Source organism: Giraffa tippelskirchi, chromosome 7 (assembly GCF_054371585.1).
Source record: "Giraffa tippelskirchi isolate mGirTip1 chromosome 7, T2T-mGirTip1v1.2.pri, whole genome shotgun sequence".
In the NCBI taxonomy this organism is placed as follows: domain Eukaryota; kingdom Metazoa; phylum Chordata; class Mammalia; order Artiodactyla; family Giraffidae; genus Giraffa; species Giraffa tippelskirchi.
In genome coordinates this window covers 126,266,395-126,279,655 of record NC_137281.1, presented here as the reverse complement: position 1 = coordinate 126,279,655, position 13,261 = coordinate 126,266,395, and the positions used below count along the sequence as shown (strand labels likewise).

At 54.4% G+C, this 13,261-nt stretch overlaps 1 protein-coding gene across 1 annotated transcript in view; it reads left to right on the top strand.

Annotated features, from left to right (window-relative positions):
• The window catches only part of DUOX1 (dual oxidase 1), a 34,241-nt gene extending 21,214 nt beyond the window's left edge, over positions 1 to 13,027 (top strand). The window contains exons 22-34 of the mRNA XM_081517215.1: positions 785 to 854; positions 1,070 to 1,201; positions 1,742 to 1,920; positions 2,152 to 2,382; positions 2,920 to 3,019; positions 3,322 to 3,371; positions 4,668 to 4,795; positions 8,748 to 8,901; positions 9,304 to 9,536; positions 9,777 to 9,935; positions 11,246 to 11,401; positions 11,547 to 11,675; positions 12,249 to 13,027. Of these exons, the coding sequence (XP_081373341.1) occupies positions 785 to 854; positions 1,070 to 1,201; positions 1,742 to 1,920; positions 2,152 to 2,382; positions 2,920 to 3,019; positions 3,322 to 3,371; positions 4,668 to 4,795; positions 8,748 to 8,901; positions 9,304 to 9,536; positions 9,777 to 9,935; positions 11,246 to 11,401; positions 11,547 to 11,675; positions 12,249 to 12,371 (1,844 nt within the window). The 3' untranslated portion in view covers positions 12,372 to 13,027. The remainder of the gene's footprint in view (positions 1 to 784; positions 855 to 1,069; positions 1,202 to 1,741; positions 1,921 to 2,151; positions 2,383 to 2,919; positions 3,020 to 3,321; positions 3,372 to 4,667; positions 4,796 to 8,747; positions 8,902 to 9,303; positions 9,537 to 9,776; positions 9,936 to 11,245; positions 11,402 to 11,546; positions 11,676 to 12,248) is intronic.
• Positions 13,028 to 13,261: the final 234 nt, after the last annotated feature.

Here is a 13,261-nt window from a genome sequence, read left to right as displayed (position 1 = left end):
AGGAAAGGTGTAAGAATGGTACCAGGAGCATCCCTTTGCCCTTCACCTACATTTGCCATTTGTTACCATTTTCCCTCATTTGTTGTTTGCTGAACCATTTGCGAGGACAGACATCTATATTTTGCTTTAAAACACTCATTTCATTAAATTCAGTTTAATCACTTTGGCCTCTGGGCTGTAGATCAGAGTAATCTTCAAGACTGGTTTTGCACTTGAAAGTGACCTGGAGGTTCCCAGGCCTCCTGTGAGAACCTAGATTTGCAGCTCAGTCCTGCCCTGCCCCTCGGCGCTGGCAGCTTCTAGGAGGGTTCCTCCCAACCCCTAACATTTTATTACGAGCACTTTCAAACACAGAAAAGGGGAAAGAATTTTATAGTCATCTCCCATATATGTACTACCTAGTGTCTACACTTAACTCCTGGGAGTTTTTAAGCCAGAGGGTCTTTAGCAGGGTTTTGTGGCTGAGTAGTCTTAGCAGGCAGGTTGTGTACAGTTCCTGAACCCTAGCCCACAAGCCTGATACCAGTCTCAGGTGTGGGACTGAAACTGGACACATACTAGGGGAGCCTGCCTAGCCACCTTGGTTTCAAACCCTCTCCCTAACCCCTCATGGCTGAGTCTATCTCCCACTGGGATCACAGGCTGAAGCTGGCTCACCCAGATGCAGCGTACTGGCCAGGGACCCTCTACAGTGTCCGGAAATGGGGTGGGTGGTGTGCATTTGGGATAGGTCCTCCTGGGCCCTGGACCCTGAGCTTCTAGCTAGCCCTGCTCTGCATTGCAGGGGTGGAGGTACCTGAAGTCATCAAGGACCTCTGCCGGCGAGCCTCCTACATCAGCCAGGAGAAGCTCTGGTAAGCCCTCATCTGGGGGTGCTGGAGGGAGAGCTGGGGTCAGGGAGGAGCTTTTTCTTTCCCCAGAATGTCTGGGATCAGGACCTTCACTAGTCCAAGTAGTGCTTTCATCCAAATTAGAAAAGGGCAGAGAAAGCCCTGTGGGAGGGGCAGCGGAGGACGAGGTGGCTCAGGTGGCCAAGGTCCCATCCTAATCTCCTGCATTCCTGTCCTAGTCCCTCTCCCAGAGTGAGTGCTCGCTGTCCCCGAAAGGACGCTGACATCGAGGTGGAGCTGACACCACGGAGACTGCAGTGCCCCAACGACACAGACCCTCCCCAGGAGATTCGCCGGAGGTTTGGCAAGAAGTACGCCTGCTCCTTCCCTTTAGCCCAAGCAGTTCGCCCATCCCTTTGGCACGCACACATTGATTATTTGATGCCAGGCACTGTGCTAGCATTGAGGGTGTGGGCAAGATGAACAGTCCTTGCCCAAGAATGTCACAGTCTGCTGAGATAGTCTGGTACAGTGATAGTTACAGTGTCCCACTGATGAATGCTATAATAGTGGTAAGAACAGGAGGCTTCAGAGCTCAAGGAAGTGGTCACCTATGCCTGGGAGGTAGGGAAGGCTTCCTGGAGGAAGAGTCCATTGAGCCTCCAGTAAACGATGAGAATGCAGCTGGAGGGAATTGAGAGCTACGGACTGGAAGAAGAGAGTGACCGAGTGACCGTTTGCAAGGGCGTCCCCTCACTGACAGCCCGCTTGAGGAGGGTGGTATTAAGGCGCCTCTGAGGTCTATACTCTACTTTGTCTTGAATAACTTGATGCTCCTTTCTCCCCTCTGGAGAGCGGGTCCATATTAGCATCGGGTCCTTAGGGGAGAACTAAGACTTCCTGTCTCCCAGGGTGACATCGTTCCAGCCCCTGCTGTTCACCGAGGCTCACCGAGAGAAGTTTCAACGCAGCCGTCTTCACCAGACGGTGCAGCAGCTCAAGCGCTTCGTTGAGAACTACCGGCGCCACATCGGCTGCCTGGCAGTGTTCTACGCGATTGCGGGGGGCCTCTTCCTGGAGAGAGCCTACTGTGAGTGACAGCCGTGGAGGAACGGTGCTTACAATAAGCCACAGCCCTGGGAGTGGGACCTGTGCGAGTGACGGACAGCCCCGGGGCGGGGCGGCGATGAGTGACAGCCCTGGGGGCGGGGCCTCAGGGGAGTGAAGTGCCGGCTAGAATAGATTGCGGGAGGCTTGTGGCCAGCAGTGGTGGCCACGGGCCGGGGCCTGCGCTGAGCTCACCCGCCAGGGCCCTCTGCAGACTACGCCTTTGCGGCTCACCACAAGGGCATCACGGACACCACCCGTGTGGGCATCATCCTGTCGCGCGGCACGGCGGCCAGCATCTCCTTCATGTTCTCCTACATCCTGCTCACCATGTGCCGCAACCTCATCACCTTCCTGAGAGAGACCTTCCTCAACCGCTACGTGCCTTTCGACGCTGCCGTGGACTTCCATCGCCTCATTGCCTCTACTGCCATCGTCCTCACAGGCAGGGCCTGGGAGTCTCAGGGATTCTCTCCACCTCCTCCGCCCCTTGCAGGCTCCCCCTCCTCTGAGAGCCCCCCTCTTCTCCACCCGTGTGTAATGTGAGCATGAGTCTTAGATGTCCTTCTCATGGGATCGCGGTGGTGTGAAGTAAGCCCAGGAGTCCCTCACTGCCCCAGGCTGTCAAGTCCACTTCACCACTTCCCACTGACAAGTTACTCACACCCCAAAATGAGTGCACATAATAGTGTGTGATCTCCCCCAACTTTTATGTTTTAAAACATAATTCTGCGAGAGAAACCAAAGGAATGAATTTCTGATAGTATAATTTCAGACCTGTGGGGTTGTTTTCACAGATAATGTGTATGTGAGGCAGGGGAGGAACAGGAGGCTGATTAGAAAACAGAAGTCCAGATCCCCAGGGTCCTTCTTCAGGCCCCCAACTCTGGCTGGCTGGAGTCCTCCTGCTGGGGTTGAATGCATTGAGCACCCACAGTGGGCTGGCCCCAGGCTCACCCCTACCCTGTCTGGTCTTCCTCAGTCTTACACAGTGCAGGCCACGTGGTGAACGTGTATCTCTTCTCCATCAGCCCACTCAGCGTCCTCTCCTGCCTCTTTCCCGGCCTCTTCCATGACAATGGGTGAGAGAGAGAGAGAGATTGTGTGTGTGTGTGTGTGTGTGTGTGTGTGTGTGGCCTGGCCTGGGGGTGAAGATGGGTGAAATTCTTTGCAGAAATTCTCTTAGCTCAAAAAAAAAAAGAAAAGAAATTTTCTTAGCTCAGGAGTGGGTCCCCCTCCAGGTTACAGCACAGACAATGATCATACTGAGCCCCGAATCCCAAGTTGCAGAAAGGGAGACTAGTGGCTGGTTTGGGGTGCCTCCTCTGGAGGGTCCTTTCTGGAAGTCCCAGATATCTCCTCACTTGCTTTCCCTTCCCCACAGATCCGAGTTCCCCCAGAAGTATTACTGGTGGTTCTTCCAGACTGTGCCAGGTGAGAGCCCTCTCTGCTGCATGTGTTTCTGGGCCTGGCTCTGAGTGCCGGGCTCTGGGTTCTGCCTGCCACAGGTTGCCTGGTCACTCTGGCTTGGTGCTCCTGGCCTTGACGGTGAGCCAGGCTCTGCCCTTGCCCTGAGTGCTTTCCTGGGCTGTAGGGAACTGCATTCCCAGGCCTTCTCTCAGGAGCTTAGTTGGGCTCCTCCCCCAGTTCTGAGCTAGTTCCTCCGCCTCCACCTGACAGTGACTTTGAGGAATACTGCACCCCAGCTGTGTGGGGGAGAGGCTGGGCTCTTCGTGGAGCCTGGCAAATACCCCCTCCCCCTCCATTCTGTAGTCTTGTGAATCTATTCAAATGCTTCTTGAAGCTATTTATATTTTAAGTCTGTTCCCTCCTTGGGGTAACACGTCTTCTACACTCCTTTCTGTAAAACACAGCATGTTGTTTTTTTAAAACGATCTGCTTTGATCTTCAGAGAGTGCTTGCTGATCCTGCACACTGGGGTTTAGTGGATCAAGCCATGTTTACGCTCTCCTCTCCACTCAGGACTTATAGGCTTTGGCTAGATCCCTTCTTAACCTCTGCTTTTCCACACTACAGGGCTCTAATCTTCCTCACTTCTGCCTCCTCCTCCTTGATCACTTGAGGGACATTCTCTGGAATGGCTCCAGTGTTGTCTAGGATCCCCTGTGAGAGGAGGGGTCTCCCACCAGGTCTGGGTGTGTGGGACTCAGGGGGGCTCTGGTGATGAGCAGTGATGGTGTGGTCCCACTCACTCACTGTGTCAGTGCTCCTGCTCTGTGCTGTGGCTGCCAGGTAGAGTGCTACCTGGACCCTGACCAAGCCTCGACTCCCCGAGGGTAGGGCCTACAACATCCGGAGTTCTACCCAGAGGACTCAGAGTAGCTGCCCTGTCCATTCATTCACTCAGCACACATTTTCCTAAGGCCCGTGGTGTGCCAGGCCCTACACTAGGCACTCGAGTGCAGTGGTGAACCAGCCTAGCCTAGGCCCTGTTCTCGTGAACCTGAGAGTCAAGAAAGTGACAGATATGAGACAAATAATGACACAGGTGCTTGAGACATACCAATCGTGACAGGGTCTGTGAAGGACAAGCAGGGTCTGGTGAAGTGAAAGACACCTGTGATCAGTGGTGTTGGGGAGAGGAAGAGGGAAGGATGGTGGGTTTCTATCACTCGCCTAGAGCTGTGGAGTGGAGAGGGGAACCTGGTAGCCTCAGAACAGCTTTGTGAGGCCCTGCTCCTCTGCCTTCATCCCATGTTCCTTTTGCAGGTCTCACGGGAGTCATGCTGCTCCTGATTCTCGCCATCATGTATGTCTTCGCCTCCCGTCACTTCCGGCGCTGCAGCTTCCGGGGCTTCTGGCTGACCCATCACCTCTACATCCTGCTCTACGTGCTGGTGAGGGGTTTTGGCTATGAACCAGGCCAGTGGAGTCTGGGTGGATGTTCCCAGGGAGGCAGCGATGGCCGAGACATCCACCTTAAAAGATGGAGATTATAGTATGCGGCCCTCAGGTAGACTGACCCAACATGCAGCACTCGGAAGGCTGACTCCCTGGCATGCGTTTTGCAGTAGCAGCCTTACCAGGCTGGTCTACATTCCTTCCAGACACCCCCACATCATTTCTGCCCAGCCAGTCTTTCCCCTCTTTGGGTTGTGGTTTAGGCTCTTGGGTGGACTCACTCAAGGGAGCATTGTCTTTTTAAAGAGAAACTCACCCTTAAGTAGGTTCTGCCTTTTTTGTTCTGATCCAGTTTTCTGGGGTGTTAGCTACCCCATCCAGCTAGCTAAGTGCCACCTGTAATGTCAATGAACTTGCTCAAAATGTCTTCTTTGGATTGTTGATAAGATGGATTTTGAGACTCCACCTCTCCCCTTTCCTTCTTATCCTAGGCTCCTGCCTCCCTTCCTTCAGATTCCCTGCCTCCCTCCTTCCTGTTCCCTTTCCCCCTTCCCCTGGTTTTATTCTGTTACTTCAGTGGCTGTTTCCAGAGATGACTCTGATCTGTGGCATGGCTCTGCTTGGCATGCCTTTCCTCACAGACACAGGCATTTCCCCAAAGGGCGCCCTGGGGGCCTTGCTGAGAAGGTAAAACAAGTCCCAAAGCTCTGACGTCCCCACTGGTGATAGCCTGGCTGCCAGGATTCACGAAGTGCAGAGCTCACACACGGCTGCCCTGTCTGTCACCTGGCTCCAGACACAACTACACACAGGGGTCTTCTTTGTCCTAAGACAAAGGGAGAAAGGTCTTCATTGCCTGGGTCTGGATGGCACTGGTTGTGTGCCCTGCCCCCTCCCAGGTGCAGCTCTGTCTTCACTGGGAGGTAAGAATGTCTGGTTCCATCTTGCCTGAGGCTCAGCACTTTATGGTTCTGGATATAACTACCCAGCCTCAGCTTAGATGTTTCCGAGAACTCATGCAGTTTGTTTCTTTGGAAGCTGTGACTAATTTATGCCTCCCTCACCAATTTCTTGATAATGGGTAGAGCCCTAGAATCTGAGTTACTGTTACTATTAGGGGTGGAGATGATAGTTTTGTTCCTGCTGATAAAGCAGCTTTTTTTTTTTTAAAACTAGATCCAGGAGAGTGGCCAGCCTTGTTCTATGAGAGCAAGACTGGTTTCTGATTTATCCCTGGGTTCTGGGGATCACTGGGGAAGCCAACAGGGAAGTCAGCAGCTAAGCAAGGTGCAGGCCCCTCAGCTGGGAAGTCCTAGCACTGGCAGCCTGGGAGCATTGCAGGGTTCCCCAGGTGGCACTAGTGGTAAAGAACCTGCCTGCCAACTCAGGAGACATAAGAGACCTGGGTTTGATCCCTGGGTCATGGAAGATCCCCTGGAGGAGGGCATGGCAACCCACTCCAGTATTCTTGCCTGGAGAATCCCACGGACAGAGGAGCCTGGTGGGCTATGGTCCATAGGGTCCAAAGAGTTGGACGCAACTGAAGCAACTTAGCATGCAGGCACAAAGCACCAGCTGCCTTTCCATGTATCTCAGATGTGGCCACTTGCCCTCAGGCAGAAAGAGAAATTACAAGTAAATGACTCCAGTGTGGAGCAGACCCTGGGCAAAGGTGTCTAGGCTCCTGATTCAGGCTGTAGAGGGTGCAGCTAGTGCAGCAGAAGCTGAGCTGTCAGGCTGTTCCCCAGGCTCCTTGATCAACCATGACTCTGCAGCAGCTTTGTGGTTTCAAGGTAGAGCCAACACCAAGCAAGGTGTATAAACAGAGGAGTATGAAGTCATCCAGACATTGTTCTCAGCTGGTGGATGCTCAGAAAGCCTCAGGGGTGGGTGTGGGCTCCGTAATGAAAGAGGATCTTGGGAAAACTGGAGCCAATTCAGAGCCCAAAGAGGTTCGAGTTAGCTCTGTGGGGAGAGGTTCAAGAATTGGGGAACATTCAGCTGGAGGAGTGGAGAGCTGCATGAGGGACCAAGTTCACTTGAACAGTTATCTGTTGAGGGCCTAGGATATACTTGCTCCGTACACAATCTGCCTGCAATGCAGGAGACCCGGGTTCGATCCCTGGAGAAGGGACTGGCAACCCACTCCAGTGTTCTTTCCTGGAGAATTCCATGGACAGAGGAGCCTGGCAGGCTATACAGTCCATGGGGTCGCAAAGAGTTGGACACGACTGAGTGACTAACACACACACAGGCCGAGCAGAGGAGGGGAAGACTCTAAGCTCTGCCCTCGGAAACTGAGGATTAGCTGCAGAGATTAGTGCCATGCACGTGCAGTGATCAAAATGACCAGATAATATGGGGTTAATTGCTGAGCTGAATGTTCCAGTCAGTCAGTTACAAGAGCTCATTGAAGGGAGCCTCATTTGGGCCAAACTGGTTAGGGAAGATTTCACAGAGAAGATGGAACTTGGGCTAAGCCTCAAGGAGAGATAAGCTAAGGTTTAACAGGGCAGAGTGGGAACTGAGCATTCTAGGTGGAAGGAAGGGCACCTATGAGAGAATGCCCTAGCAGTCCAAGGGCTTAGGACTCTGCACTTTCACTGTCAAGGGTCCGAGGTCTGGGTTCAATCCCTGATCAAGGGAAAAAAAGAAGAAAGGCAGGAGCACTGGTGGAGGGGTGGGAATGACAATAGAATATTCGAGGCTGAAGGGCTTGTGGCTCAGCTGAGAGGCCACACTGTGTGGCAGATTGTAGGAGAAGAGCAGAGGGTGAAGAAATCAGGCTTGGGCAACACAGGATTAGGAACTGGGAGGAGCAGAGCCAGTGCAGGAGACAGAAAGTGAACAGTCAGAGAGGGGAAGAGGGAAAACCAGCAGGGCACTGTTGCTAAAGAGGCAAGGCAGGGATGCTCACTAGAGCCATAGGCTGCGGAAGGTGGGCGTGAATGCCATCTAAAGGGAGACCTCGGGGACTGGCCACTGTGAATCTGCTGTGAGCAGGTCCTGGGAAGAGGTGGAGGTGGGAGCCAGACTGACCAGACTCAAACAAGCAAGTGGAAAGAATGGGGCAAGTCGTGTCTGACCACGTTAGACCAGCTGGTTGGGGAAAGAACCAGAGCTGGACAATACCTATTAGTTACTTCATGGAAAAAGAGGACTGATTAGGTGTCTTAGTCTCCAAAGGAACTGGGTAAATTGGGGAAACCCCTTCCACTGACTCACTAGTTATTGAGGGCCTACCATGTGCCAGGCAGAAACTGCTGGGAGCTGAGAGTGTCATGGAAAATGGAATGCAGTCCCTACTTCTCCAGTCCAGTGGGGAGAAATGGATGAAGGAACACAAATATCGCAGATGACGACAGTGCTCTGAATGGAGTTAACAGGGAGATGGGATAGAGAGTGTGCTGGAGGAAGGGAGAATGCCTGAGGAGGTGGCGTTTCTTCTGAGACCTGAAAAATGAGGTTGTGGGAGGAACTGGGGGAAAGGCCTTCCCACCAGAGGGAGCAACAGGTGGAAAGTCTGGAAATAGAAAGGACTTGTGTTTGAAAAACAGGGAGCGGGGAATGCTGGCAGGCAGAAGACAGAGCATCGCAAGGCCTTGTGGTAAAGTGGGAAATCCTCTAAGGTTTTCTAAGCTGGGATGACATGATAAAAGGAACTTTAAAAAGTCATACTGACTGTCTTGGAAAGAACGCATCACAGTAGGGCAGCCCGCGGAAAGTTGGGAGGCTACCCATGAGTGCAGGTGGCTTAGTCTAGGATGGTGTCAGGGAGATGCAGATGGATGCTATGGAGGATGGGTTGGGAGTGGTTAGGTTTGGGATCCTGGCAGGAGCATTACACCTGATGAGGTGGGGATTGGATAGGCCAGTTGGGGAAGGATGCAGGGGTCAGACCCTGTTGTGCGTGTGGCTTCGATCTCAGCTGTACTCTGCTCTCTCCAGCTCATCATCCATGGCAGCTTCGCCCTGATCCAGCTGCCCCGTTTCCACATCTTCTTCCTGGTCCCAGCACTTATCTACATGGGGGACAAGCTGGTGAGCCTGAGTCGGAAGAAGGTGGAGATCAGCGTGGTGAAGGCAGAGCTGCTGCCTTCAGGTACCAGCCTAGAGGCTGTTGGGGGAGCAGACTGGTGGTTCTGTGGATGCTGACAGGGCAGGGCAGAGCCTGGCCCAGTGGAACCAGCAGGGGCCTTGAGGTGATAGGGATGAGGGAGTGAGTACAAGAGGCTCTTTGCGAGGGGACCTGAGCCGCTCTCACACCAGAGAGAGGAGGAGCCTGGGCCAGGCCGCTCCTTGTCCTGCTGCCCACCAGCCCCAGTGCAGCCCATACCCTGCTCAGGGTAGACACGGCCTGAGGGGTGTCATGACTTCTGATGAGGGGAGGCCTCCTTTGCCATATTCCAAAAGCAGAGCTGAGGCTGCAGGTGGGGGAATTCTCGGGGGGCCTCACTGTTGCCGGATTCAGAATAGCGGGCTACCGCCCACCTCCCCTCCTCAGGCGTGACCCACCTGGAGTTCCAGCGGCCCCAAGGCTTTGAGTACAAGTCAGGACAGTGGGTGCGGATCGCCTGCCTGGCTCTGGGGACCACCGAGTACCACCCCTTCACGCTGACATCAGCGCCCCACGAGGAGACGCTTAGCCTGCACATCCGGGCAGCGGGGCCCTGGACCACCCGCTTCAGGGAGATCTACTCCCCCCCGACGGGTGACAGCTGTGCCAAATATCCAAAGGTGCCCAGACCCAGGCCAGGCGTACCACATGCTCCCTCATCCCCTTAGCAGGCGTTGGTCCTGCGGCACCAGACTCTCCACTGTGTTCCTCCTTGAGAGACTGATTCTTCCAGATGATGCTTCAAGGCTCCCACTTCTCCCTCACTCCATAAACCTACCTGCATTTCCCTGCCTCCCATTTCTGGCTTCAGAACTGTGGTGGTAGCCGAACTCAACTCTAACCCACTCCCTTTCCTGCAGCTGTACCTCGATGGGCCATTTGGAGAGGGCCACCAGGAGTGGCATAAGTTTGAGGTGTCAGTGCTGGTGGGAGGGGGCATTGGGGTCACCCCCTTTGCCTCCATCCTCAAAGACCTGGTCTTCAAGTCATCAGTCAGCTGCCAAGTGTTCTGTAAGAAGGTGAGTGTCCCCTCCTCCCACCAGCTGTGGTCCCCTGCTCCCTGTCACTGTGTCCGTCGGTGCCTGTCCCCTGCCTCTGTTCTTGACTTCCCTGTTCTAGGCAAGGCTGAGCTGGCCTGACCCAAGGGAGTCAGGATATTGTTGTTCAGTAGCAGAGTCGTGTCCGACTCTTTGCAACCCCATGGACCGCAGCACACAGCACAGTCGGGCTATTCTTGGACCCTAAAGGACAGAGTGGTTTTGCTGATGCCTGCAGGCTCTTCCCTCAGTTATGGGGTGCCCCACATAGAATCTGCTTCTGAGAGTCCCTCCAGCCAAGGTTGGAGAGGGGGCCTGCCCCTCAAGCTCTGTCGGGTTGGGAGAGGGAATGGTGCTCTTGGGGTGGGGCACCAGTGAAACCGGCCCTGCTCTCGAGAGGAAGAGGAGAGGCTGCAAGGCAGGGCTGGTGGGCCTGGTCGGCTCCAGGAACACACCCCAGGCCCTCAGGCCCCTCCACACCAGGCCCCTTCACCTGAGCCTAGCCCTGGTGGCGGGCCCCTGCTTGTCTCTCTGGGCCCGGCAGGTGAGTCAGGGATGCAAGAATGCAGCGGGCAGAGGCCCAGCCCGTATGCTGTCAGCACTCGGAGGGTGACAGACAGCTACCTGGCTCCCCTGTTTGTGCCAGCTCTGTCTCTGCTCCTTAACTCACATAGCCTCATTTCTCCCCATCAGAAGCTGGAGATGGGTCCCCCAGGGACCCATTTATTTATCTGGCTACACCAGGTCTTAGTTGCAGCATGAGAACTCAGTTGGAGCATGTGGGATCCAGTTCCCTGACCAGCGATCAAAGCCGGGCCCCCTGTATTAGGAGCATGGAGTCTTAGCCACTGGACCACCAGGAAGTCCCCCCTGGTCTCACTTCAAGCCCATGCCCATCCACTCCAGGCAGCCAACTCAGTCTTCCCAGAGGCCGTTCTGTGACACACCCCTTAGCAGGTCCCTCTCCCCTTGGGCAGCCTGTAGGCTGGGAGCCTAGCAGCTTGAACAGGGCCCACTGGACGGAGTGGAAGGGCAGGCTGCCTCCCACCCCACCAGATCTTCAGCTCACTTGACAGGGTCCTTTCTCATGGCCCCAGGCTATTGCTCACTTCCACTTCTCCGTGCCCTGGGGCAACTCCGTCTCCCACCTCAGAGCATGGCCCCATACACTCACCTCCCCTGGCTGCCTGGGGAGAGGCACAAGCTGCTCCGAGACCAGAAGGAGTGGTGATTCCTGGGAGTTAGGGACTCTGAGACGAGCTGGGTCCCAAGCTCCAGCCCTGTTTCCCCAGATCTACTTCATCTGGGTGACGCGGACCCAGCGGCAGTTTGAGTGGCTGGCTGACATCATCCGAGAGGTGGAGGAGAATGACCGCCAGGACCTGGTGTCCGTGCACATCTACATCACCCAGCTGGCTGAGAAGTTCGACCTCAGGACCACCATGCTGGTGAGTCAGGGCCAACCAAGGAGTGGCTCTGTGGGTGGGCAGGGCAAGCCAGGATGGCCAAGGCGGGTGGGCGGACCAGCCTCTGGATGAGGAGCTGACCCTGAGTCTGCTGGCCGTGACCTTCCTTCTCTGCTTCCTCCCCCAGTACATCTGTGAGCGGCACTTCCAGAAGGTACTGAACCGGAGTCTGTTCACAGGCTTGCGCTCCGTCACCCACTTTGGCCGCCCCCCTTTCGAGGCATTCTTCAACTCTCTGCAGAAGGTCCATCCACAGGTCAGTTCCCACCCCACATTCAGGTTTTCTTCACCTTTATCATTCGAGGTCTGAGCAAAGCTCCCAAACGTGCTCCATAAGGGAGGAGGACCCATCCCTGAGGAATCTGGTGGGGTGATAGAATGGAAAGGGAGAGGTGCAGGTCACTCAGGGGCAAAGGGAAGAAGCAGGAAGCAGGGACTTGTTACTTCTGAAGCCATGATGCCTTGTCCCGAAGGAAGGGCTCAGTGGTGGAGCTGGTCCTCACCATAAACTCAGAGCTACCCTTACCATTAATACTATCCAGACAAACACTGGGCTTACACTTGAAACTAGCAAATGCCTTGGAAAAGAGTAAAGGCTAGCCCCACAGAGAACAAGTCTTCCAAAACTCAGTGAGATTTATAAACCCTGAGCCAGCCCTCACCATGCACAGTATGGAGTAAACCTTCACAGAATCATGGAATGAGTCCTCACCAAGGACTCCTGATAGTCTTTCACATGAACATGGAGTTAGACACTGAGCTGGACAGTGACACTGAGCTAGACACTCCCTCTAAACACTGAGCTGGCCTTCACTTCTTTCTCCAACAGGTCCGGAAGATTGGGGTGTTCAGCTGCGGCCCCCCTGGCATGACCAAGAATGTAGAAAAGGCTTGTCAGCTCATCAACAGGCAGGACGGGACTCATTTCTCCCACCATTATGAGAACTTCTAGGCTTCCTGCCCAGGGGCTCTGCCCACTGTCTAGCTGAGCAGAGGTTTGGCTTGACACCTCACCTCTAGATTTCCTGTTTCTGGCTTCCTCAGCCATCTCCCCATTTCTACCTCCCAACCTTGGTCCAGGTGCCCATGGTCAGTCACCCCATGTGGGTTCAGGGACTCCCAGGCCCAGAATGTGTCAGCCTGGAGAAATGCAAGGCACTGTGTAGGGACTAAAAGTTGGGAGCTAGGAGATCTATTATTGTTTTGCAGCGAAGTGACACCTCTTCTTCCAAAATAAGGAAAAAAATCAAAAGGCTGGAGCAGACAAATTGTGTGTTTGTGTAGGGGGCTGTGAGCTTAGGGATGAACTGGGAGCACAGATGGATTCTGGCATCCGAAAACCCCTCCCCACCCCCCCAAATCTCCTCTCCTCTGAGCTCTCCACTGTCAAAAGGGCTGGCAATGCCTTAGAGAGGGTAGAGCCACAGAGAGCAATTTACAGGAGCCCCCCCTGAGGATCCCATTCCAACAGTACAATTGATCTTTTCCTCAAGTCTTTAAACATGTACTGTCGTCAGAACCTGGCTCCACATGTCTGGGTGCTCCTCTGCTCTCCTCCCCTCTTCCTGCTCTAATAGTCTCTTTTATAAATAAACCACTTTTCTGCCCTAAGGGTTTCTTTATTCTGCTCCAGGATGGGGTAGGTACTGGCAGAAGAGCCACTCATGCGGCCAGTTCACCAAGGCTGGCCCAGACATTGTCTCTGAGCTTGCCAGCACCCACTGAATAAGGGAACCCCTCCAAGGTCACCTGCTGACCCTTTTCCTTGCTCAGTGGCACCTTTCCTGACAAAAGGCCTCTCAGGGCAGGTGGTGTGGGGCTTCTGAGCCTGGTCAGGAGGGA